General features: G+C 38.9%; 1 protein-coding gene across 1 annotated transcript; it reads right to left on the reverse strand.

Moving 5' to 3' along the window:
• Positions 1–6,435: 6,435 nt before the first annotated feature.
• On the reverse strand, positions 6,436–23,610 carry LOC133611934 (uncharacterized). Its single transcript, XM_072913696.1, has 3 exons — positions 23,309–23,610; positions 11,606–11,947; positions 6,436–8,066 (listed from the first exon to the last, which is right to left on the reverse strand). Exons 1-3 carry the CDS (start codon positions 23,415–23,417, stop codon positions 6,883–6,885), a joined length of 1,635 nt encoding a protein of 544 aa, XP_072769797.1. The 5' UTR covers positions 23,418–23,610; the 3' UTR covers positions 6,436–6,882.
• Positions 23,611–24,941: the final 1,331 nt, after the last annotated feature.

The raw sequence follows: 24,941 nt of genomic DNA on the forward strand, positions 1-24,941 counted from the left end.
ACATAATAGTGAGAGTCCAGTCCATAGTGGATCTAACATAATAGTGAGAGTCCAGTCCTTAGTGGATCTAACATAATAGTGAGAGTCCAGTCCATAGTGGATCTAACATAATAGTAAGAGTCCAGTCCATAGTGGATCCAACATAATAGTAAGAGTCCAGTCCATAGTGGATCCAACATGATAGTGAGAGTCCAGTCCATAGTGGATCTAACATAATAGTGAGAGTCCAGTCCATAGTGGATCTAACATAATGAGAGTCCAGTCCATAGTGTATCCAACATAATAGTAAGAGTCCAGTCCATAGTGTATCCAACATAATAGTAAGAGTCCAGTCCATAGTGGATCCAACATAATAGTAAGAGTCCAGTCCATAGTGGATCTAACATAATAGTAAGAGTCCAGTCCATAGTGGATCCAACATAATAGTAAGAGTCCAGTCCATAGTGGATCCAACATAATAGTAAGAGTCCAGTCCATAGTAGATCTAACATAATAGTGAGAGTCCAGTCCATAGTGGATCTAACATAATAGTGAGAGTCCAGTCCATAGTGGATCTAACATAATAGTGTGAGTCCAGTCCATAGTGGATCTAACATAATGGTGAGAGTCCAGTCCATAGTGGATCTAACATAATAGTGAGAGTCCAGTCCATAGTGGATCCAACATAATATTGTGAAAGTCCAGTCCATAGTGGATCTAACATAATAGTGTGAGAGTCCAGTCCATAGTGGATCTAACATAATAGTGAGAGTCCAGTCCATAGTGGATCTAACATAATAGTGAGAGTCCAGTCCATAGTGGATCTAACATAATAGTGTGAGTCCAGTCCATAGTGGATCCAACATAATAGTAAGAGTCCAGTCCATAGTGGATCCAACATAATAGTAAGAGTCCAGTCCATAGTGGATCTAACATAATAGTGAGAGTCCAGTCCATAGGGTATCTAACATAATAGTGTGAGTCCAGTCCATAGTGGATCTAACATAATAGTGAGAGTCCAGTCCTTAGTGGATCTAACATTATATTGTGAAAGTCCAGTCCATAGTGGATGTAACATAATAGTGTGAGAGTCCAGTCCATAGTGGATCTAACATAATAGTGAGAGTCCAGTCCATAGGGTATTTAACTTAATAGTGAGAGTCCAGTCCATAGTGGATCTAACATAATAGTGAGAGTCCAGTCCATAGGGTATTTAACTTAATAGTGAGAGTCCAGTCCATAGTGGATCTAACATAATAGTGAGAGTCCAGTCCATAGTGGATCTAACATAATAGTGAGAGTCCAGTCCTTAGTGGATCTAACATAATAGTGAGAGTCCAGTCCATAGTGGATCTAACATAATAGTGAGAGTCCAGTCCATAGTGGATCTAACATAATAGTGAGAGTCCAGTCCATAGTGGATCTAACATAATATTGTGAAAGTCCAGTCCATAGTGGATTTAACATAATAGTGAGAGTCCAGTTCATAGTGGGTCCAGCAGGAGACCATCCCGTGCGGAGACAGGTCAGCAGCGCAGAGATGTACCCAACCGATACACAGGCGAGTGGTCCACCCCGGGTCCGACTCTGGACAGCCAGCACTTCATCCATGGCCACCGGACCTGTGTGTCTCCCCCTCCACAAGGGAGAGGGGGTCGAAAAGAAAAGAAACGGCAGATCAACTGGTCTAAAAAGGGGGTCTATTTAAAGGCTAGAGTATACAAATGAGTTTTAAGATGGGACTTAAATGCTTCTACTGAGGTAGCATCTCTAACTGTTACCGGGAGGGCATTCCATAGTACTGGAGCCCCAATAGAAAACGCTCTATAGCCCGCAGACTTTTTTTGGGCTCTGGGAATCACTAATAAGCCGGAGTTCTTTGAACGCAGGTTTCTTGCCGGGACATATGGTACAATGCAATCGGCAAGATAGGACGGAGCTAGACTGTATAGTATTTTATACGTAAGTAGTAAACCCTTAAAGTCACATCTTAAGTACACAATAAGTCAGTGCAGGTGAGCCAGTATAGGTATATACAGTATATATATATATATATATATATATATATATATATATATATATATATATATATATATATATATATATATATATATATATATATATATATATATATATATATATATATATATATATATATATATTTTTTTTTTTTTTTTTTTTTTTTTTTTTAAATTTTTTTTAAGTCTATTAAGGTATATACAGTATAGGCGTAATATGATCAAACTTTCTTGTTCTTGTCAAAAGTCTAGCAGCCGCATTTTGTACCAACTGTAATCTTTTAATGCTAGACATAGGGAGACCCGAAAATAATACGTTACAGTAATCGAGACGAGACTTAATGAACGCATGAATAATGATCTCAGCGTCGCTAGTGGACAAAATGGAACGAATTTTAGCGATATTACGGAGATGAAAGAAGGCCGTTTTAGTAACACTCTTAATGTGTGACTCAAAGGAGAGAGTTGGGTCGAAGATAATACCCACATTCTTTACTGATTCGCCTTGTGTAATTGTTTGGTTGTCAAATGTTAAGGCATACTTGCCAACCTTGAGACCTCCGATTTCGGGAGGTGTGGGGTGGGGGCATGGTCGGCGGTGGGGCGGGGGGCGTGGTTACGAGGGGAGGAGTATATTTACAGCTAGAATTCATCAACTCGAGTATTTCATATATATATATATATATATATATATATATATATATATATATATATATATATATATATATATATATGTATGAAATACTTGACTTTCAGTGAATTCTAGCTATATATATATATATATATATATATATATATATATATATATATATATATTATATATATAAATAAAAGAAATACTTGAATTGCAGTGTTCATTTATTTACACATATGCACACACAACACTCATCTACTCATTGTTGTACTTGAAAGTACAATGCAATACAATTCCGGGGCAATGACACCTATTGTACGGGAGCCTGTAAAGGACTGTATATTACCTTGGGGGATGCTCTAATTTTCACTATTTACCCAATAATCTAGTCTAGGAGAGAGTGAGAGGAGACAACTTATTTAGTTAAACTATTTACTATATACCATATAACATACAATAATAAACACACATTAATTACACTCATACACTCATCACCACTCACACGCTACCTCCCCAATAGAACCTCCCGCACTAAACCAATTACACAACACACACACACACAGTCCAACCTGGGCCCCTTGGCTGGGCCAGAAGATAGTCTGTTGTGGTCCTGCTGTATTGTTGGTGCACGTAGGGGTGGGGTGGGGTGAGTTGAAACTGCTGGATACCAAGGGGGCGTTGGAGAGGGGGGACACCTCCCGTTGTAGAGAAGAGAAGAGAATGGTGGGGGGGCTCGGCCGTGCTTCCTCTTAGCTTGCCTCACGAGTCCAGTCTGGAGCGAGAGGAGAACCAGCCTCGTCCTGGGTCACCTCTCTGTCGACTAGTCCGTGAGCGCGTGCAATTAACACTCGTGCCTCGCGCTGTCCACTTCCCTCGCAGCAATGTAGCCACGATAGCACACAACTAAAGTCTACAATGTTCAAACTCGCTCTCCAAACAGTAAAACAGTCACAGGGGAGAGTGTCTCCTAAATAAACTTAATCAAAACGTGACTGAACCTGGCGTTCGTGAAGTCACTTTGCAGAAAACAAACACAGGTGCGAGCTGCGGTGAGCTAACTAGCGGTTAGAATGCGCTTCACCTCCTACTGGCAACGTGAAGCGCCCAAATGTCCTTAAACGTAAACTAATGTACTATCTGTCACTTATGACGCACTTAAAGAAGCATAGAGTAGTTACTTCTTCGATCTGCAACTATGGTGAACTCTATCTCCCGTGTAATACTACCGACTGCCTGTCAATGCTGGAGCTCTTTTAACGCTTTTTTTCTACCTGCCGGCGGAAACGGAACTGCCCGTAACCATGGCAACCGTAACCGTAGCAACGGTTAAACAACTTCAAGAAAATACATTTCACCTTCCCAAACAACACATACGAAATAGAAATAAATAATAATAATTAATCCCTTAACAGAAATTATCTATCTATAGAACTAAAAGGGACAATTTACACCAATATGAAAACCTTCAGAACACCTATCAAATACACAGTAATGAAAACACAGTTGTTCTACTAACTGTACTGTGTGTTATGAGAGTAGAGTATGTGTGTGTGTGGCCCTTTAATAGGTGACAGCATGTGAGGTGAGTGACGTCAGTGAGCGTGTGGGCGAGAGAAGAGAGGGAGCGGGGTAGCGTGAGTGCGGGGAGGGACTAGTTGGTTTTGTGTTGGATTGGCTGTGTGCAAGCAATCAATAAAGCAAGATTTGCAACTAATCGCTGGACTCATCATTCACCCTAAAGTCGTCCGCTGTGGAGACCCACTGCCGGGTAAGGTGAAGGGTGTTGCCCCGAGCATACATCGGCCCTGGAGAAGTGTCTCCCCTGCGCTCTTCGACTACGGTCTCGTTCTTCTGCTTCGTCTCCTTGTGTGCGCACACTGGACTCAGGTCCGCATGGAGCTGGAGGGGGCGTGGCCTCCAGCTCCGGCTGAATTCCGGGAGGTTTTCGGGAGAGGCGCTGAATTTCGGGAGTCTCCCGGAAAATCCGGGAGGGTTGGCAAGTATGTGTTAAGGTGGTATTCTTAAATAAATGTCGGTGTTGAGCAGGACCGATAATCAGCATTTCCGTTTTCTTGGCGTTGAGTTGCAAAAAGTTAGTTGACATCCATTGTTTAATTTCATTAAGACACGCCTCCAGCTGACTACAATCTGTTGTGTTGGTCAGCTTTAGGGGCATGTAGAGTGGAAAGGAAAGGAAACTAATATATATATATATATATATATATATGTAGTTTCATTTCTTTCTTCCCATGAGTTGACTTTCCAGTCCGGTCAAAGTCCTCTGGTTTAGAAATGTCAGCTGCAGACGATTGAACAATCTTTGGCTTTAAATATCTGCTCCCGAGTGCTGCTTCTCATACATGACTTATGACACATACCAATACGGTAAAAAAGGTTAAATAATTAATTACATTTCATACAATTCATATATCACAAGATCAAGATGAATATGAAACCAAGTTTGTTGAATACAAATGAAATAAGGTCTAACTTTATTTTCACTAATTCTTATTTGGACTTCTTGTCCTTTTGCATTATGATTTGAAATATAACAGTGACGTTTTGCCTCTTGGTTAAGAGTCACAATATTATTTATCTATTCTGCTTTACATTATTCCATTCCTAAATATTGCTCAGCAGCTTCCACCACCGTCTTCATCATCATTCTTTATTTCTCGTCCCAACAATATTTCTTTCATCAGCGCCAATGTTGTTTAGTGCATTTCAGTCTTGTAACTTTGCACTTGTTTAACATGTTTTTGGACAGCACGTCCCACATGTGCAGCACTATGCTCCCCACCCCACTTAAAACACATTAGCTTAGCATCTTTAGCACATTTACCATAAGCATGTTTGTCAGGTTCAAACACCGATGACATCTATTAAACAAGACAAGAAGCAAGGAATTAAACAGAGACAGAATTACATTTGGCTCAATTGAGGAGAGCGCGTACACCTGTACCCTTGTACAGTGTTCCAACACGGTCTGACGAAAGATTGTACGTCTCTTTTATTTGTATTTTCCCTGATTACATGGCAACAGCTGTTTCTAAGGGAGTGGGGTCGTAAACAGCTATCGCCTTTGATTACAGAACAGTTCAAAGAAAAGGGCGCCTGGAGGGGAGTCTGGTCCTGCTTCCTCTCCGCTTTGTAGTTCTCGGGTCAAGACGACATCTTTCTGTGGATTACAATACATCAAAGAAACAGAACACCTTCATGTTGCTTCCCATTCTACACAGTGGAGTTTTACATGCCTTCTGCTTGGTAAGATCAAAGACAACTTTTGTCTGCTTGCCGGGAACTCATGGCCACACAATGTTTTGTGATAACTTGGATACAATTATTCTGACAATGTTCTCCTCCACACTTTGCACATCTTTGTTTCCATTGACATGGTTGTATTGTGTGTCCACTTCTTTCAGATCTAAAAGGAACCGTAGCGTTTGTGGGATAGATTCCCTCACTTTGTCATTCCTACATCACATTCACTAACACCAGTCAAATAAACTGTCACTTCTCCCTCCTCTTAAAGTCTCAAGTCTTTTAGCATCTATTATTTTCACATCTTTACTCTTTTTTTCCCCATTTCGTCCATCTCTTCTCTCACGATCTGCCAATAAAAGCTTCAATCAATCAAAAAAACATTTCTAGATTTGAAATGAACCCTCTGAATACTGCTGCTGTTTGAAATCGGTATTAGTTTATTTTGAACATGCATGTAGAGTAGCTACAATTTCACATTACAATATGTCCAAAAAAGGAGTAGGAAGAACTAATAAAAATAATACATGCACTTGACTGGAAGCAAAATACAAAACAAAGACAATGTAATCTAGAAATGGTTGAAGCATATTGACATGATTGTGTCACACACGTTACAAGTGGTGATGTCATTAGAATGTCAGCGTTATGACAGTTTATTTCAAATCCTGCAGCTTCATTTGCTGTTCTCACCAGCACACTGTTTCTTACTCCGGTTCTTTCTCTCCTGTGTGTGTTCTCAAGTGTCTTACAAGCGATTGTCCTTCAGTAAAACCTTTGTTGCACCTTGAACAGGAATATGGTTTTTTTCCAGAGTGTATTCTCATGTGTTTTTTCAATGGGGATGTTGTACAAAACCTCTACCACACACTGAACAGATAAAGGGTTTTTCACCAGTATGCCTTCTTGTGTGTATTACCAAGTCTTCCTTTCGGATGTATCTTTTATTGCAAATTGAGCACATAAATGGTTTATCTCCAGTGTGTATTCTCATGTGTACCAGAAGGTTTGCTCGAAAATTGAAGCTTTTGTTGCACCTTGAACAGGTATAAGGTTTTCACCAGTGTGTAATCTTGTGTGTATTTTCAAACTTTGCTTTACACAGAATCTTTTGCCGCAAACGAAAGGTTTTTCTCCAGTGTGTGTTCTCATGTGTCTTTGAAAATCTTTATTCTCTGGAAAACCGTCACGGCAAATTGAACAGAAAAAGCGTTTTTCGCCTGTGTGTACTCTTGTGTGCCTTTTCAGATGACAACTGTATTGAAACGTTTTGTCACAGTAAGAGCACTTCAATGGTTTTTCTCCGTTGTGTATTCTCATGTGCAGTACAAGGTCGGCTTGTTGAGAAAAGTTTCCGTTGCATTTTAAACAGGCGAAAGGATTTTCAGCAGTGTGTCTTTTCGTGTGTCTTTTCGTGTGTCTTTTCAAAATTTTCTTGTCAGAAAATCTTTTATCGCAAACTGAGCAAGTGAATGGTTTTTCTCCAGTGTGTATTCTCATGTGTTGTACGAGCGTTGACCGTTCCGAAAAGCTTTTTTTGCAGTTTGAACAGGAAAACGGTTTTTCTCCAGTGTGTGTTCTCATGTGTCTTATCAAATTACATTTTGCTGTAAAACCTTTACCACAGATTGAACAGGGAAAATCTTTTTCCTCACTGTGTGTTCTCATGTGTCTTTTCAAAGTATCTTTTTGTGTAAAACTTTTACCACAGATTGAACAGGGAAAATCTTTTTCCTCTTTGTGTGTTCTCATGTGTCTTTTCAAATTATCTTTTTGTGTAAAACTTTTACTACAGATTGAACAGGAAATATGTTTTTCTGGACTGTGTAATTTCATGTGTCTTTTCATATTATTTTGGCGATTAAAAGTTTTGTCACAGTGAGAGCATTGAAAGTGTGTGTGGTCAGTGTCACATGTCTTAATATCACCTTTAGAATCTTTATCATCACCTTTGAACTCGTCTTCACTCTTCACAGTGACACCAGTCAATGGCATCTTGGGGACATCAACTTTCTCCAGTTCTTCAATATGCTTTTCCTCTTGACTGATGCTATGTTCCTCCTTTTCTTCTTTAATGTGCGGGTCTTGAGGCTCCACCTCTTCCTCTTTGATGTGGGGGGGCTGTGGCTCCTCTTGCTTCATCCTGGAGGTCCACTCCTGCTGCTCAGGGAGATCTGCAGGGCACAAAAAGACAAACACAGGGTTTAGAAAAGTTGTCCCGCACCAGAAAACAAAAAAACAAAAAACAAAAACAAAATAAAATAAACAGCAGTTAACCCTGACATACAAACAAAGAAAGCTGCTCGTACACCTGAAGGACAAAATTGAACAGGACAAAAAATGTAAATATAATTGACGAAATCCTGTGCAAATCGTGTAAGAAATCAAAAGTGGGAGAAACATAAAGGAGGTTCATTACAAAAGAGAAATAACTGAACCACTCACAAGAAACCAATCTTGCAACATGCTTCAAAAAAGCTGGCACAAGTGGCAAAAAAGACTGAGAAAGTTCCATGAAATGCTCAGTCATTCACAAACAAGGATGGGGCGAGGGTCACCACTTTGTCAACAAATGCGTGAGCAACTTGTCGAACAGTTTAAGAACAAAATTTCTCAAAAGCCCTTGCAAGAATTTTAGAGATTTCACCATCTACGGTCCGTAATATCATCAAAAGGTTCAGAGAATCTGGAGAAATCACTGCACGTAAGCCATGATATGACGGACCAGGCGGTGTCTAAAATGTTCATACCGTGACATCCCTACTCCAAAACCAGGAGGGTGTGCCTGGGCTAGGATGATTTCACCCTATCGTAGTGAGGGGAAAAAAGTGTTTACCGTATTTTCCGCACTATAAGGCGCACCTAAAAACCACAAATTTTCTCAAAAGCTGACAGTGCGCCTTATAACCCGGTGCGCTTTATATATGGATAAATATTAAGATTCATTTTCATAAAGTTTCGGTCTCGCAACTACGGTAAACAGCCGCCATCTTTTTTCCCCGTAGAAGAGGAAGTGCTTCTTCTTCTACGCAAGCAACCGCCCCCATAGAACAGGAAGCGCTTCTTCTTCTACTGTAAGCAACCACCCGCCCGCGTAGAAGAAGAAGAAGCGCGCGAATATTACGTTTCATTTCCTTTGTGTGTTTACATCTGTAAAGACCACAAAATGGCTCCTACTAAGCGACAGGGATCCGGTTCATGAAAAGACGCAATCTCTCCATCCGCACACGGATTACTATTTCACAGCAACTGCCTAAAGACTTTCAAGAAAAGCTGGCTACTTTCCGTGCATATTGTAAAAACAAGATAGCTGAAAAAAAGATCCGGCCAGAGAACATTATCAACATGGACGGACGAGGTTCCACTGACTTTTGATATTCCTGTGAACCGCACTGTGGATACAACGGGAGCACGTACGGTGAATATTCGCACCACAGGGAATGAGAAGTCATCCTTCACTGTGGTTCTAGCTTGCCATGCTAATGGCCAGAAACTTCCACCCATGGTGATATTCAAAAGGAAGACCTTGCCAAAAGAGACCTTTCCAGCCGGCGTCATCATAAAAGCTAACTCGAAGGGATGGATGAAGAAAAGATGAGCGAGTGGTTAAGGTAAGTTTAAGTTTACGCGAAGAGGCCGGGTGGCTTTTTTCACGCAGCTCCGTCCATGTTGATATACGACTCCATGCGCGCCCACATCACGCTGGTTTTTAATATATTATTAAAGTTTGACTGACCTATCTGACTGGTTTTTTGACATTCCTTTAGCGCAGTTAGATGCGGCTTATAACACGGGGCGGCTTATAGGTGGACAAAGTTTTGAAATATGCCGTTCATTGAAGGTGCGGCTTATAACCCAGGGCGCCTTATGGTGCGGAAAATACGGTAGATGCAAACGAGCAATCCTACTGTCAAAGCCAATGACAGACGAAGTGTAATTTCCCCTCGTTAGCATTGAGGTATTGTGTGGAAGCACGACTGCTGTGGATCGACTACCACCAGTCCAAAATAGTCGGAATCCCCCACGTCAGCATTCTATTCAGTTGTAAACAAATGGCACAAAATGTCACAGAAGGTGACCAGAATGTGTTTAACTCCTGTAATTTGTTGGAAGCTAAATTGCACAGTATTTTAAGAATGGTTGAAAGGACAGTGTTGTATGTGGGAGATAGGTGACATGGCTAAATCTATTGGTGGCATGTGAATCTCTCTACAGCACTAATATGTTGAAATAAATGACACACCGGATGTGCTGAAGGAAGTTTTAAGAGGAAATATATTTTCATATTTTGCTGGGTTGCAAGTGATGTCACGTCCGTGCTCGGACTCAAGCACATGAAGGGCAAACAAAGACATTTTCTAAAAAGAACAATTGAAATCAGAGTGAAAATGTTGCATAAATGTGCTGTTCTTACTCATAAATCTCTCGTAGGCTGCCTTATTCAAAGCACAGACATACTGTATCTTGATAACGAACACACGCTACAACAAAACACAAATCCATTCCATGTGGAGGTTTCCTAAAGAAAAGTGTTGATAGAAAAGTAACTACATCCAAATAAACATTGATGTTATTTTTTCCATGATGTCTGGCTTGTATATTCCCCACTAAACCTTTCAAATACACTCACATGCCATATTGAATGTTTGCCTTCATCTGACCATGTGATGTAAGGCAGTGTTTTTCAACCTTTTTTCAGCCAAGGCACATTTTTTGCGTTTAAAAAATCCCGAGGCACACCACCAGCAGAAATCATTAAAAACCGAAACTCAGTTGACAGTAAAAAGTCGTTGTTGCAATTGTTGGATATGACTTTAAACCATAACCAAGCATGCATCACTATAGCTCTTGTCTCAAAGTAGGTGTACTGTCACCACCTGTCACATCACGCCATGACTTATTTGGAGTTTTTTGCTGTTTTCCTGTGTGTAGTGTTTTAGTTCTTGTCTTGCGCTCCTATTTTGGTGGCTTTTTTTATTTTTTGGGTATTTTCCTGTCGCAGTTTCATGTCTTCCTTTGAGCGATATTTCCCGCATCTACTTTGTTTTAGCAATCAAGAATATTTCAGTTGTTTTTATCCTTCTTTGTGGGGACATTGTTGATTGTCATGTCATGTTCGGATGTACATTGTCTTTGCTCCACAGTAAGTCTTTGCTGTCGTCCAGCATTCTGTTTTTGTTTACTTTGTAGCCTGTTCAGTTTTAGTTTTGTTCCGCATAACCTTCCCTAAGCTTCAATGCCTTTTCTTAGAGGCACTCACCTTTTGTTTATTTTTGATTTAAGCATTAGACACCTTTTTACCTGTACGCTGCCTCCTGCTGTTTCCGACATCTACAACGCAATTAGGTACCGGCTGCCACCTACTGACATGGCAGAGTATTACACGGTTCCTCCAACAACAACACATCATTTGCAGACTATAATTACTGGTTTGCAAAAAATATTTTTAACCCAAATAGGTGAAATTAGATAATCTCCCACGGCACACCAGACTGTATCTCACACAGTAGTTGAAAAACACTGATGTAAGGGACACGGCCTGTAGGTCACATTGTTGCAACCCAGCAAATTCATTGTTGTTGTTAATGAAGCATTTTTATAATGGTTGTGTTAAAAAGCAAGTATATCTCCACCTCTAGAGAGAAAATGGTTGACCCTGGATGAACATCAGTTACAAACATTGTATTAGAGGATATGTGGATGTTGTGCTTACTTGGACTGTGATGAAGCCGTGAGGACTCAGGTGGTTTCTCTTCATGGTCTTCGGTCTTTACAGAGACACCAGTCAGTGGAAACTTGGTGAGATCAGCCTCCTCCTGCCCAAGAAGACACTCTCTCTCCCCTTCTTCTTGAATGTAGGGGGGCTGTAGATGCTCCTCTTCTTCAATACCTTGGGGATGCTGTGTATCCTCCCTTTCCTCTTTAATATTAGGGGGCTGTGGATCCTCTTCTTCTTTTACATGGGGGGGCTGTGGATAGTCGCACTCCAAAGTGAAGCTGCCCCCCAGCAGAGGAGGGAGACATGTTACTTGATGTCCAATCAGCTGATGGATGTCTACAGGACACAAACAAAACACACATTTTAACTCATGCATGTTACATGTCATATAAGGTTGCAGCTATTGAATATTTTGACTAACAAATGTATTCAATTAATCGAGTAATTGGAAAAACATATTTGCTTGATTAAAAAGCTAGTATAAATACATAAGAGAAAATAAGGAATTACTCCTAATATTGAACCCTTTTAAAATGACTAAAACTAAATGACAAATTAAAGTATGTTCATGGATTTGCATTTATGAACCCTCAACTTAGAACAGCTTAATAGAAATTAGATAAATATTGGCCGCAAGATTGTTTTTGCAGCGTTCAAGCAAAAACAAAGACAATTACCGCATTAAAGCACATCAGACATTACTTATTTATTATTTTATCATCAACCAAAAGTGAGACAAACACTTCTTGCTTCAGTCAGTTGTCTCCGAGTAATGATAAACCATTGATTCATGAAAAAATAGTTTATTTTCCATCTCTTTAACATCCGTTACTGATACGGAATTTATATGAAAAATAGCAAAAGTCGTATGAATTTATAAGACTGGAGACAAACACCAATTTACAAATTACAGACCTCCTTCTTTATTCACAAAAAAATGTTAAGTATTGAAAACTTTTTAACAAAAAATTGGACAAATTCATAAATAAAAATGAAACACTCACAGAAAATCAATCAATCTAATTATTTAATCGAAAAAACAGAAGAGATCACCAATGCAATATATAGCGAAAAGTGTGCTGCTGTAGTGTTTTAACAAAAGCATTTGACACAATCAATTATAATATCTTAATAAATAAATTAGAACGTACTGAATGTAGGGAAGCAACGGTAAACGGTATAATGATAAACCGTGGTAAAAATCCAGATGGTTAGTAATAAATACAGTTTTAATTAGGAATGTCCGTTAATGGCTTTTTGCCGATATCCGATATTGTCCAACTCTTTAATTACCAATACTGATATCAACCGATACCGATATATACAGTCGTGGAATTAACACATTATTATGCCTAATTTGGACAACCAGGTATGGTGAAGATAAGGTACTTTAAAAATATATATATAATAATAAAATAAGATAAATAAATTTAAAAAAAATTATTGAATAAAAAAGAAAGTAAAACAATATAAAAACATTACATTGAAACTAGTAATTAATGAAAATTAGTAAAATTAGCTGTTAAAAGTTAGTACTATTAGTGGACCAGCAATCATGTGTGCTTACGGACTGTATCCCTTGCAGACTGTATTGATATATATTGATATATAATGTAGGAACCACAATATTAATAACAGAAGAAACAACCCTTTTGTGTGAATGAGTGTGAATGAGTGTAAATGGGGGAGGAAGTTTTTTTTGGGTTGGTGCACTAATTGTAAGTGTATCTTGTGTTTCTTATGTTGATTTCATAAAAAATAAAAAATAAAAATAAAAATAAAAAAACAATACCGATAATTTCCGATATTACATTTTAACGCATTTATCAGCCCATATCGGCAGGCCGATATTATCGGACATCTCTAGTTTTAATTTTTAATTGCAATAATGGAGACGGATGCATTTGTCTCACACTAAAAGTATACAGTGAAGGAGAAAAAATCAGCTGCTGTGACAGAGTTAATAATGTGAGGAAACATGCAGCAGGCGATGTGTCGGGAACGTTGTCACAACTTGTTTATAAACTCTTTAGTTTGTTTACTGGGATCCTTTATTTAACTGCAAGCTTTATTAGTGTTCAAATAACAAATACTAGCTAAAATGTTTTGTCATCTCATCGAATTGAACGCATGCTGAGAAAATTGTGTATTCGATGTGCGAGGTATCACTCCTGTTTATTTTTTGTAGGCCAAACTGTGGGTGTTGTTGGAGAAGAACAAAGCTTGTTTATTAGACTTTATTTTCATTAGCCAAACTGTTTTGTTTTATTTTGATATCAAAAAGTAAACAATGCTTTTTTGACATTACTGGTGTTTTTTTTATTTCATAAAGTTTGTATTTTAAAAAACATTCATGTCACTTAGCCGGTTGTTAATATTTTATGGTGTATAGTTAATTACTATACGACATATTCCTGCTGCTAATATACATACATTAGTACATATAAATGTACTAGGGGTGTAATGGTACATGTATTTCTATTGAACCGTTTCGGTACGGGGGTTTCGGTTCGGTGCGGAGGTGTACCGAACGAGTTTCCACACGAACATATTAAATAGCGTACTGCACGTTGTGTAAACAATACTCAAAATGTCGGACATTTGAGGCATTTAAGAAACTCCGCCCGGACAGCCCCGCAAAAGAGGACATGTCCGGTGAAAAGAGGACGTATGGTCAGTCTATCCTAGCCCGGTCGCTGCTAGCATGCTAGCAAAAGAGGACATGTCCGGTGAAACTGGGCTAGGATAGACTGACCATACGTCCTCTTTTCACCGGACATGTCCTCTTTTGCGGAGCTGTCCGGGCGGAGTTTCTTAAATGCCTCAAATGTCCGGCATTTCGAGTTATGGTTGTGTGTATTTTCAATGTACGTTCAGGGTTAAGAAGGGGTTAAAAACAAAAAATTGTGCGGGCAGCAGCATTGGTGAGGGAGGGGCAGAGACAGAGAGAGTGAGAGAGTTATGATAAACGCGCATGCGTCGCCAGGCTCTGCTTTTTATCCATAAATTTATCAGATTTAATTTTTTAATATCTATAACAGGGGTGTCAAAAGTGTGCCCCGGAGGCCATTTGCCGCCCACAGCTAATGTTTTAAAGGCCTACGGCACATTCTAAAAATACTATTAAAATAAACAAAAACAAAACAAAAGTGAAATAAAAAAGCTTGAAGGTTAAATGTAATTTAGAAAAAGTTGCAATGTTGACTAATAAAACAAAGCTGTTTTCTTTCTTTCAAACTGTCATTGCTCAAAACTTAATATTGAATCAAAATCAATGTTATTATGAATTATTGACCTATCCAAGGTTCCGATTACTTCATATCAAATATTCCACTAAGAAAAATATTTTTGGTGGAAGATTTTGCAAATTTGGGAAATAAATAATCCAAAAATGTATATTTTGTTGTTTTCTTACTGTACCGAAAATGAACCGAACCGTGGCCTCTAAACCGAGGTACGTACCGAACCGAAAATTTTGTGTACCGTTACACCCCTAAAATGTACATTACCTCTCTCTATCAAAATGTAAAAATAGAGGTATCAAGTAATGAGAAAAAGATGACATGTTGATACTATTATGGAACAAAAAACAAATACTTGTCTTTAAATATATAGATAACGTTTATCTATAACCTTTTTATTAGACATTACATGATGACATCGCGTTGACACCCCACCCAACTCTGTTTTACCTAACATAATGAATAATCATGATATGAATATTGATAAAAATAACCTTAATAATATTTTGGCATAATCGTACAGTTCTATGTGTAAGACTAGATTTCATACATGAACACTATTTTTGTCTATATGGAAAAAGTGCAGTTACATCTTATGGCCATCAGATGCCACCTTGCAAAATTCTTACATTTGTTTTTTTTTTACCTCTTATGTCCATAAAGAGCTATCTTGCACAATTTTCACATTTATTTTATTTATTTTCTACCATATTACTTTGCTTGTAATGTTTGTGTTGCATTCATATGCACATTCAATTTATACTTGAGGTCCATGAAACAGTGTTTTTTATCTACAACGATGTTTCGTCTACAAAGGAAATCAATGTGTTGTTTTTTTTATATATAAAAGTTGGTTTAAAAGATTTCAGTACTTTTTGAACATTTTGAGCACATTTAAAAATACCGGGATAATGATGATAACCGTGATAAATTTGGTCACAATAACCGTAAGAAATGTTCATACCGTAAATGTTCATGTTGCTGCTGACGTTTAAACGTGTCTTTTTAAACCAGGGCTCTTTATTTCACATGTTGTTCTTTGAGGTTTGTTAGCTAAAGGATTTTGAGCATAGCTAAATATTTTTCAAAGATTAGAGATTTTAAATATCTTATATTATTTAAGGCTTTTTTTTTTCTTATCTCAAAACACCTCAATGTGGGAACCTATAATGTAAAACCAACTTTTCTTAGCTGTTGGTACCGTTGTTTGTGTATTTGGGATCCTCATCAGGCCCGAAAATGTTAAATGAAGGCATGGTGGAGCTATTTAGTTATTTCGATGGATATTTCCATTTATGGGTTAGTTTATGGACCAAGCTATATATCGGGATATGAGTTTTGATCCATATCGACCAGCCCTACACTAGTGTTACCGACAGTGCTAGCACAGTTTAGGGATGTTCTGTTCGTAATTGAGCGTTACCGTAGGCCTAATGATGGCAATATGTTGATATGTATGAGTGCACATGTGTACCTTGTTTGAGTGTTCATAATGAAATTGTGATATTTTGTATTGCTCCTAATTTTTCATTTTAGTAGCACCGTGGCACAGTGGAAAAAGCTAAGCGTAGAGCCCTGATTCCGCTTTGGCAGTTCTAGTGGATCTTCTCAGGTCGGCACAAGCGGCGCTGTACAACGCCCTGTCACCTGACATGAAGGCGGAGTCAAGGCCTGGCTCGTCTTCAAGGGCTTCTGATTAGGGAACACCCTGGATGCACTTACCCACAATTCTCAAATCAGTACTTGATGCAACAGTCCTGCGTCTGTGAAGGACTTCATGGTAGAAGGCATCCCACTGTGTATATTGAAAGGAGTCCTGCAATCGGGGGAGGGCGTCCTTGGGCCAGGCGATGATGGTCCTCTTTGTGGGCTTTGTTTGTTGAATGAGGGGGGTTTATGCAAGGATGGGGAGTAGGTCTGACCTACCCAGGTGGGGGAGCAGTACAGCTTTGTAGGCATGCTAGATGTTTGAATACACTGGAGCAGTGGTTCTTAACCTTAATGGAGGTACCGAACCCCACCAGTTTCATATGCGCATTCACCGAACCCTTCTTTAATGAAAAATAACTAATTAATGGTGAATATGTTCCCCATACTAAAGTGTTACCATGTTTTTTTTACTTGTGCACAAAATGAACCGTGCATGAACATCACCTTGTTCAAACAACAAAACCAACACAGTGCATAAACTCACAACAAATTACACACCTGCAAACCAGTCAGCTGTTGCTGTATCCGTAATACACCGATAGGGAGAAGTTTGTATTTACACGATGAGTCGGGTGTGTTTTGACCTCCGCCGAAACCCTGAGGCCGACTCACCGAACCCCTAGGGTTCCATCGAACCCAGGTTAAGAACCACTGCACTGGAGTATACGCTGGGCATTTTATGTGTTAAAGGGGAACATTATCACAATTTCAGAATGGTTAAAACCATTAAAAATCAGTTCCCAGTGGCTTATTATATTTTTCGAAGTTTTTTCAAAATTTTACACATCACGCAATATCCCTAAAAAAAGCTTCAAAGTGCCTGATTTTAACCATCGTTATAAACACCCGTCCATTTTCCTGTGACGTCACATAGTGAAGCCAACACAAACAAACATGGCGGAAAGAACAGCAAGCTATAGCGACATTAGCTCGGATTCAGACTCGGATTTCAGCGGCTTAAGCGATTCAACAGATTACGAATGTATTGAAATGGATGGTTGTAGTGTGGAGGCAGGTAGCGAAAACGAAATTGAAGAAGAAACTGAAGCTATTGAGCCATATCGGTTTGAACCGTATGCAAGCGAAACCGACAAAAACGACACGACAGCCAGCGACACGGGAGAAAGCGAGGACGAATTCGGCGATCGCCTTCTAACCAACGATTGGTATGTGTTTGTTTGGCACTAAAGGAAACTAACAACTATGAGCTAGGTTTACAGCATATGAAATACATTTGGCAACAACATGCACTTTGAGAGTGCAGACAGCCCAATTTTCATCAATTAATATATTCTGTAGACATACCCTCATCCGCGCTCTTTTCCTGAAAGCTGATCCGTCCAGTTTTGGAGTTGATGTCAGCAGGCCAGGGAAGCTAGGGTTTTAGCTCGCTCGTCTGCGGGAACAAACTGCCGCCATTGCTTGCCGTGCTACCAAGGTCCTTTGTCCCTGAATTGCTCACACACTCCGACAGATTCAATGGGGATCTGGCGGCAGATTTCTTTGACTTTATCGTTGGAAATGCATCTGCTTTGAGTGTCTCAGGATATCCACACATTCTTGCCATCTCTGTCGTAGCATAGCTTTCGTCGGTAAAGTGTGCGGAACAAACGTCCAATTTCTTGCCACTTTCGCATCTTTGGGCCACTGGTGCAACTTGAATCCGTCCCTGTTCGTGTTGTTACACCCTCCGACAACATACCGACGAGGCATGATGTCTCCAAGGTACGGAAAACAGTCGAAAAAACGGAAAATAACAGAGCTGATTTGACTCGGTCTTTGAGAAAATGGCGGATTGCTTCCCGATGTGACGAATATTAGAAAGGCTTTAATTCGCCAAAATTCACCCATTTAGAGTTTGGAAATCGGTTAAAAAAATATATGGTCTTTTTTCTGCAACATCAAGGTATATATTGACGCTTACATAGGTCTGGTGATAATGTTCACCTTTAATAAAATGTTGGTAATACAGTCTTAAGATTTACTGTATTAAAGTTTCCTGCAATAATATGGACGCTGTTGGGGTGATAAAAGGGATAAAGAAATGTCATACATATATTTTAAGACAAATCTTTTGTATTTTAATTAATTTTGCATAACAATTCAGTTTTTTGTCATTACATTACGACTTTTAAATACATGTTTTCACTTTTGCTGAGTTTAAACATGGTAGTGTTATTTAATGTATCACCTATCGGAGTGTATTTTGAAGAGAAATTTGACGGCGAGCAGCAGTTTGAGTCTCCTCACTCATCTTTGCACCGATGCATGCATTGACCTGATCACTGAGGTAAAGCAAACTGGGTCGCCTTTTACGTAACCATCCGCAGTTAAGTAAAGGAGAATGTGCGCTCAAAATAAATTGAGTGACTAATGTACAGCTGCAGATAACGATTATTTAAGTATTCGAGTAATCTTTTGAATATTTTGTTCGATTAACAGGAAAAACCCACTTTATAGCCTAAATGCGTATGTCGGGTATCAATACTTTAAATCTGGGGCCAGCAACCTGCGGCTCTTTAGTGCTGCCCAGGACCATTTTTAAAAAAGGATTGAAAATGCTAAAAGACGGGGGGGAAATTATTTTTTCGTTTTAGTATGTTTTTTGTTTGAGGACAAACATGACACAAACCTTCCCAATTGTTAGAAAGCCCACTGTTTAATATGTTTGTGTGTGTATGCTTCACTCATGAGAGTATTTGGTGGACATCGTATTGTCCTACTAATTTCGGCAGTTCTTGAACTCACCATAGTGTGGACTGTGTTGTTTTTACATGTTTGTTTAACATGTAAAATCTTCCACTCCTCCTTTGTCTCATTTTGTCCACCAAACGTTTTACGCTGTGCGTGAATGCACAAAAGGTGCGCTTGGTTGATGTTATTGACTTGTTGGAATGATAATGAGGCATTTTTGGTCACTGCATGACTGCAAGCTAATCAATGCTAACATGCTATTTAGGCTAGCTGAATGTACATATTGCATCATTATGCCTCATTTGAGCTCATTCAATATCCTTTACTTCCATCCTCTTTGTATATAATTTAGTTTGGAATGTCTCATGACACATTATCTGTATGTAACATTGGCTGCATTTCAGATAGTTGTTTGTGTGCCATGTTGTTCCAGACCACAGCAAACATTACCTAGTTTGCCAAAGATTGTAATAAATCTATTAAAAGAAGACCGTCTGCCGTTTCCTTTAACTTGGACACACACATCTATACCTTTGGCCATTAAAAGTCAGTCATTTCCAGGAGTTATCTCACCTTTTGAGTAGCCTCTGATTTACTATGTAATGTTGTAAAAATGTGTAGAATAAATACTACATTTCAACATTTCTGTCAACGAAGATTTGCTTCAGCCTGCGACACATAGTCATTTTGATAGTAGGCTATTATGGCTAATATCATACTTGCCAACCTTGAGACCTCCGATTTCGGGAGGTGGGGGGTGGGGGGCGTGGTTAATATATATATATATATATATATATATATATATATATATATATATATATATATACACACACACACAGGTAAAAGCCAGTAAATTAGAATATTTTGAAAAACTTGATTTAATTCAGTAATTGCATTCAAAAGGTGTAACTTGTACATTATATTTATTCATTGCACACAGACTGATGCATTCAAATGTTTATTTCATTTAATTTTGATGATTTGAAGTGGCAACAAATGAAAATCCAAAATTCCGTGTGTCACAAAATTAGAATATTACTTAAGGCTAATACAAAAAAGGGATTTTTAGAAATGTTGGCCAACTGAAAAGTATGAAAATGAAAAATATGAGCATGTACAATACTCAATACTTGGTTGGAAATCCTTTTGCCTCAATTACTGCGTTAATGCGGCGTGGCATGGAGTCGATGAGTTTCTGGCACTGCTCAGGTGTTATGAGAGCCCAGGTTGCTCTGATAGTGGCCTTCAACTCTTCTGCGTTTTTGGGTCTGGCATTCTGCATCTTCCTTTTCACAATACCCCACAGATTTTCTATGGGGCTAAGGTCAGGGGAGTTGGCGGGCCAATTTAGAACAGAAATACCATGGTCCGTAAACCAGGCACGGGTAGATTTTGCGCTGTGTGCAGGCGCCAAGTCCTGTTGGAACTTGAAATCTCCATCTCCATAGAGCAGGTCAGCAGCAGGAAGCATGAAGTGCTCTAAAACTCGCTGGTAGACGGCTGCGTTGACCCTGGATCTCAGGAAACAGAGTGGACCGACACCAGCAGATGACATGGCACCCCAAACCATCACCCAACCATGCAAATTTTGCATTTCCTTTGGAAATCGAGGTCCCAGAGTCTGGAGGAAGACAGGAGAGGCACAGGATCCACGTTGCCTGAAGTCTAGTGTAAAGTTTCCACCATCAGTGATGGTTTGGGGTGCCATGTCATCTGCTGGTGTTGGTCCACTCTGTTTCCTGAGATCCAGGGTCAACGCAGCCGTCTACCAGCAAGTTTTAGAGCACTTCATGCTTCCTGCTGCTGACCTGCTCTATGGAGATGGAGATTTCAAGTTCCAACAGGACTTGGCGCCTGCACACAGCGCAAAATCTACCCGTGCCTGGTTTACGGACCATGGTATTTCTGTTCTAAATTGGCCCGCCAACTCCCCTGACCTTAGCCCCATAGAAAATCTGTGGGGTATTGTGAAAAGGAAGATGCAGAATGCCAGACCCAAAAACGCAGAAGAGTTGAAGGCCACTATCAGAGCAACCTGGGCTCTCATAACACCTGAGCAGTGCCAGAAACTCATCGACTCCATGCCACGCCGCATTAACGCAGTAATTGAGGCAAAAGGAGCTCCAACCAAGTATTGAGTATTGTACATGCTCATATTTTTCATTTTCATACTTTTCAGTTGGCCAACATTTCTAAAAATCTCTTTTTTGTATTAGCCTTACACAATATTCTAATTTTGTGACACACGGAATTTTGGATTTTCATTTGTTGCCACTTCAAATCATCAAAATTAAATGAAATAAACATTTGAATGCATCAGTCTGTGTGCAATGAATAAATATAATGTACAAGTTACACCTTTTGAATGCAATTACTGAAATAAATCAAGTTTTTCAAAATATTCTAATTTACTGGCTTTTACCTGTATATATATATATAAAGCTAGAATTCACTGAAAGTCAAGTATTTCTTATATATATATATATATATATATATATATATATATATATATATATGTCTTAATAAGGTTATCCAAAAAATAGTGCTCGATACCGTAGTAGAGCGCAATATATGTATGTGTGGGGAAAAAAAATCACAAGACTATTTCATCTCTACAGGCCTGTTTCATGAGGGGGGGTACCCTCAAATCTCCTGACGATTGAGGGTACCCCCCCTCATGAAACAGGCCTGTAGAGATGAAATAGTCTTGTGATTTTTTCCCCCCACACATACATATATATATATATATATATATATATATATATATATATATATATATATATATAAGAAATACTTGACTTTCAGTGAATTCTAGCTATATATATATATATATACATACACATATTTTATATATATATATATATATATATATATATATATATATATATATATATATATATATATATATATACACACACACATATGTATAAATAAAAGAAATACTTGAATTTCAGTGTTCATTTATTTACACATATACCCACACATAACACTACTCTACTCATTGTTGAGTTAAGGGTTGAATTGTCCATCCTTGTTCTATTCTCTGTCACTATTTCAGAACACACACATTATACAAATATACATTATAAAATCAATAAGAAAACGGGAGCTCTAATTTGGGAGTCTGAATTAGGATCAGAAGTTCCTATATAAATATTGCGTACTCACTTCGCCATTTTGTATTGATTACTGCAGCTGTACACTGCATACTACAAATACAAACTACAACTCACAAACACTTTAGAGTTAGGCTCCACCATCAGAATGTGTACTTAAACTTATAAAGATCACATGGATATTATTCAGTGAGTTGATTCACCAAAACTAACCTGTTATACAGGAGGAAAAAGCACACAATTGTTTCAATTGTTCACAGACTGGTCGCTCTCATCAGAATGACAAGACACTTCCGGTCTGCAGGTGATAGCATTCAATTGGGAAGAAACGCCCTACTGCCCCCTACTGACCAATGTGAATACTGATAAATGTGTAATGACAGCTCCAAAAACGCATTCAAACCACAAAATAAACTAAATAAATCAACACAAAAATGTGACACATTATGGGTGGGTCACATGTGCATGTACAACAGGCTGTCAACACGTCACTCAGGTCCTCCGCCTGAATTCCGGGAGAAAATTTGTCCCGGGAGGTTTTCGGGAGAGGCGCTGAATTTCGGGAGTCTCCCGGAAAATCCGGGAGGGTTGGCAAGTATGGGCTAATATAGACATTTGCATCATGTGTTGCCTTCATTATAAGACTTATGTACGGCTTTTAATTTTTAGCGGCTCCAGACAGATTTGTTTTTTGTATTTTTGGTCCAATATGGCTCTTTCAAGGTTTTGGGTTGCCGACCCCTGCTTTAAATAAACAATGATTTGTCTCCTTTCCTGAAACTGTCCTGTTTGCATGAACAATATAAAAACAAAGCAGTGCAACATCCTCACAAAACAATAAACAATCAATCCTTCTAAAGACATAAATATTCAAGCATTGTGTTAATAAATAAACATAAAGCTTGCAAACACGTGAGAGTAAGAATGAAACAAACCTGTACTGAGTAAGACAAGTTGATGTTTCTTGAGAACCGCGTCCAGTAGTTGATGTTGTTTTGTTGAAGAAAGTTCCTCCTCGTACTCTGCTATCATTCCTTCGCACATTTTCACACAATCACGACACTTTACACTCACATTTGATCTTTATAATAACCCCCGAGTCTCTTTGTTAGCAGCTAGCAAGCTAAGCTAACTAGCGCTAAGCTAGCACGTACGTAACGTATCCAAACACAAACTATCATGAACGACGTTTAACTCCATTAAACGACATAAGTGTACACATTCGAACGGATTAAGAACGCAGGACTCTAAAGACTACAATAACGTCTTCTTCATCAAGCGCCATTTTGACTTACCCTCGTCCTGTTTCATTCGCGCGCTATTGTCAGATCTCGCGAGAAAGCCCAAAACGCCCTCCAGCACTGCGCATGCGCTCTTCTTAAAGCGACAGTACGACATATCTGGGGGACATCGCTACACATTTCATAACGTTTTTTTGGTCGGAAAAACAGTTTTTAATTCACCTGGTTACTGACACACATTTAATTATATGATAGCGCTGGTGTTATGATCACTTTTATAGTCACAGAGCGCCTCCACAGCTGAACTACATGAACTCCGCCACATGGTGGCGCCATTCTTTGAATAGCCGCTTTTGAAACATTGAGAAACTTATTTGGGTCTAAAAAAAAAAAAAAAAAAAAAAGAAAGATGCACCAGATGCAAGGTTTTACTTCCAAAGTTCCGTGCATCAATCAATCAATCAATCAATGTTTACTTATATAGCCCTAAATCACCCAATGAGATGACAATGAGAAACCTTGGAGGGGACCGCAGATGTGGGCTTACATGTTAAACAAGTAAAATTAATGTGTTGGGCATTGTTTTATCCAGACGCATACATTTGTCCAAACGTGGCCAAGTAGACACATTGTGGGTTTCCTGGACGTCGTCTACATCGCTAAAAGAAAAATCTAAGTAAGAGAATCCCTCTGCCATCTTCCACTATATTTTAAAAATATATATAAATCGCCCGCTTGAATATTCCCTCTTCTCTCGTCGTCATTTGGGATGTGCATGTCTGTTGTGATTTCCCTTCCTGGTTCGATGACCCGTCCTATCTTGCCTCTGATGGATTTTTCCCGTATATTTTGTCCCCTGCCTGCACGAGTCCGGGGGTCAGCAACCCGCAGCTCTAGAGCCGCATGTGGCTCTTTAGCGCCGCCCTCTTGCAGAGATGTGTGAAAATGGAAAAATATGAAAAAAATATATTTTTTGTTTTAATATATTTTCTGTAGGAGAACAAACATGACACAAACCTCCCTAATTATTAGAAATCCCACTGTTTATGTTACACATGCTTCACTGATGAGAGTATTTGCCAAGCCCCGTTTTGTCCTACTAATTTCAGCGATCCTTGAACTCGTAGTTTGTTTATATGTACAACTTTCTCAGATGCTGCCAAAGAAAGACGTGTTTTGTGCCACTCCTTCTTTGTCTCATTTTGTCCACCAAACGTTTTATGCTGTGCGTGAATGCACAAAGGTGAGCTTTGTTGATTTTATTGATATGCTGGAGTGCTTATCAGACGTATTTGGTCAATCCATGACTACAAGGTAATCGATGCTA

This window comes from Nerophis lumbriciformis, linkage group LG08 (assembly GCF_033978685.3).
Source record: "Nerophis lumbriciformis linkage group LG08, RoL_Nlum_v2.1, whole genome shotgun sequence".
Lineage (NCBI taxonomy): Eukaryota > Metazoa > Chordata > Actinopteri > Syngnathiformes > Syngnathidae > Nerophis > Nerophis lumbriciformis.

What these genes read in the sequence shown, in the direction of transcription:
- LOC133611934 (XM_072913696.1), bottom strand. Translation starts at nt 23,417, where the DNA reads ATGTGCGAAGGAATGATAGCAGAGTACGAGGAGGAACTTTCTTCAACA. An exon ending in ACTTGTCTTACTCAGTACAG is followed by an intron (nt 11,948 to 23,308) that starts GTTTGTTTCATT and finishes TGTGTCCTGTAG; the next exon opens with ACATCCATCAGCTGATTGGA. An exon ending in ACGGCTTCATCACAGTCCAA is followed by an intron (nt 8,067 to 11,605) that starts GTAAGCACAACA and finishes TGTGCCCTGCAG; the next exon opens with ATCTCCCTGAGCAGCAGGAG.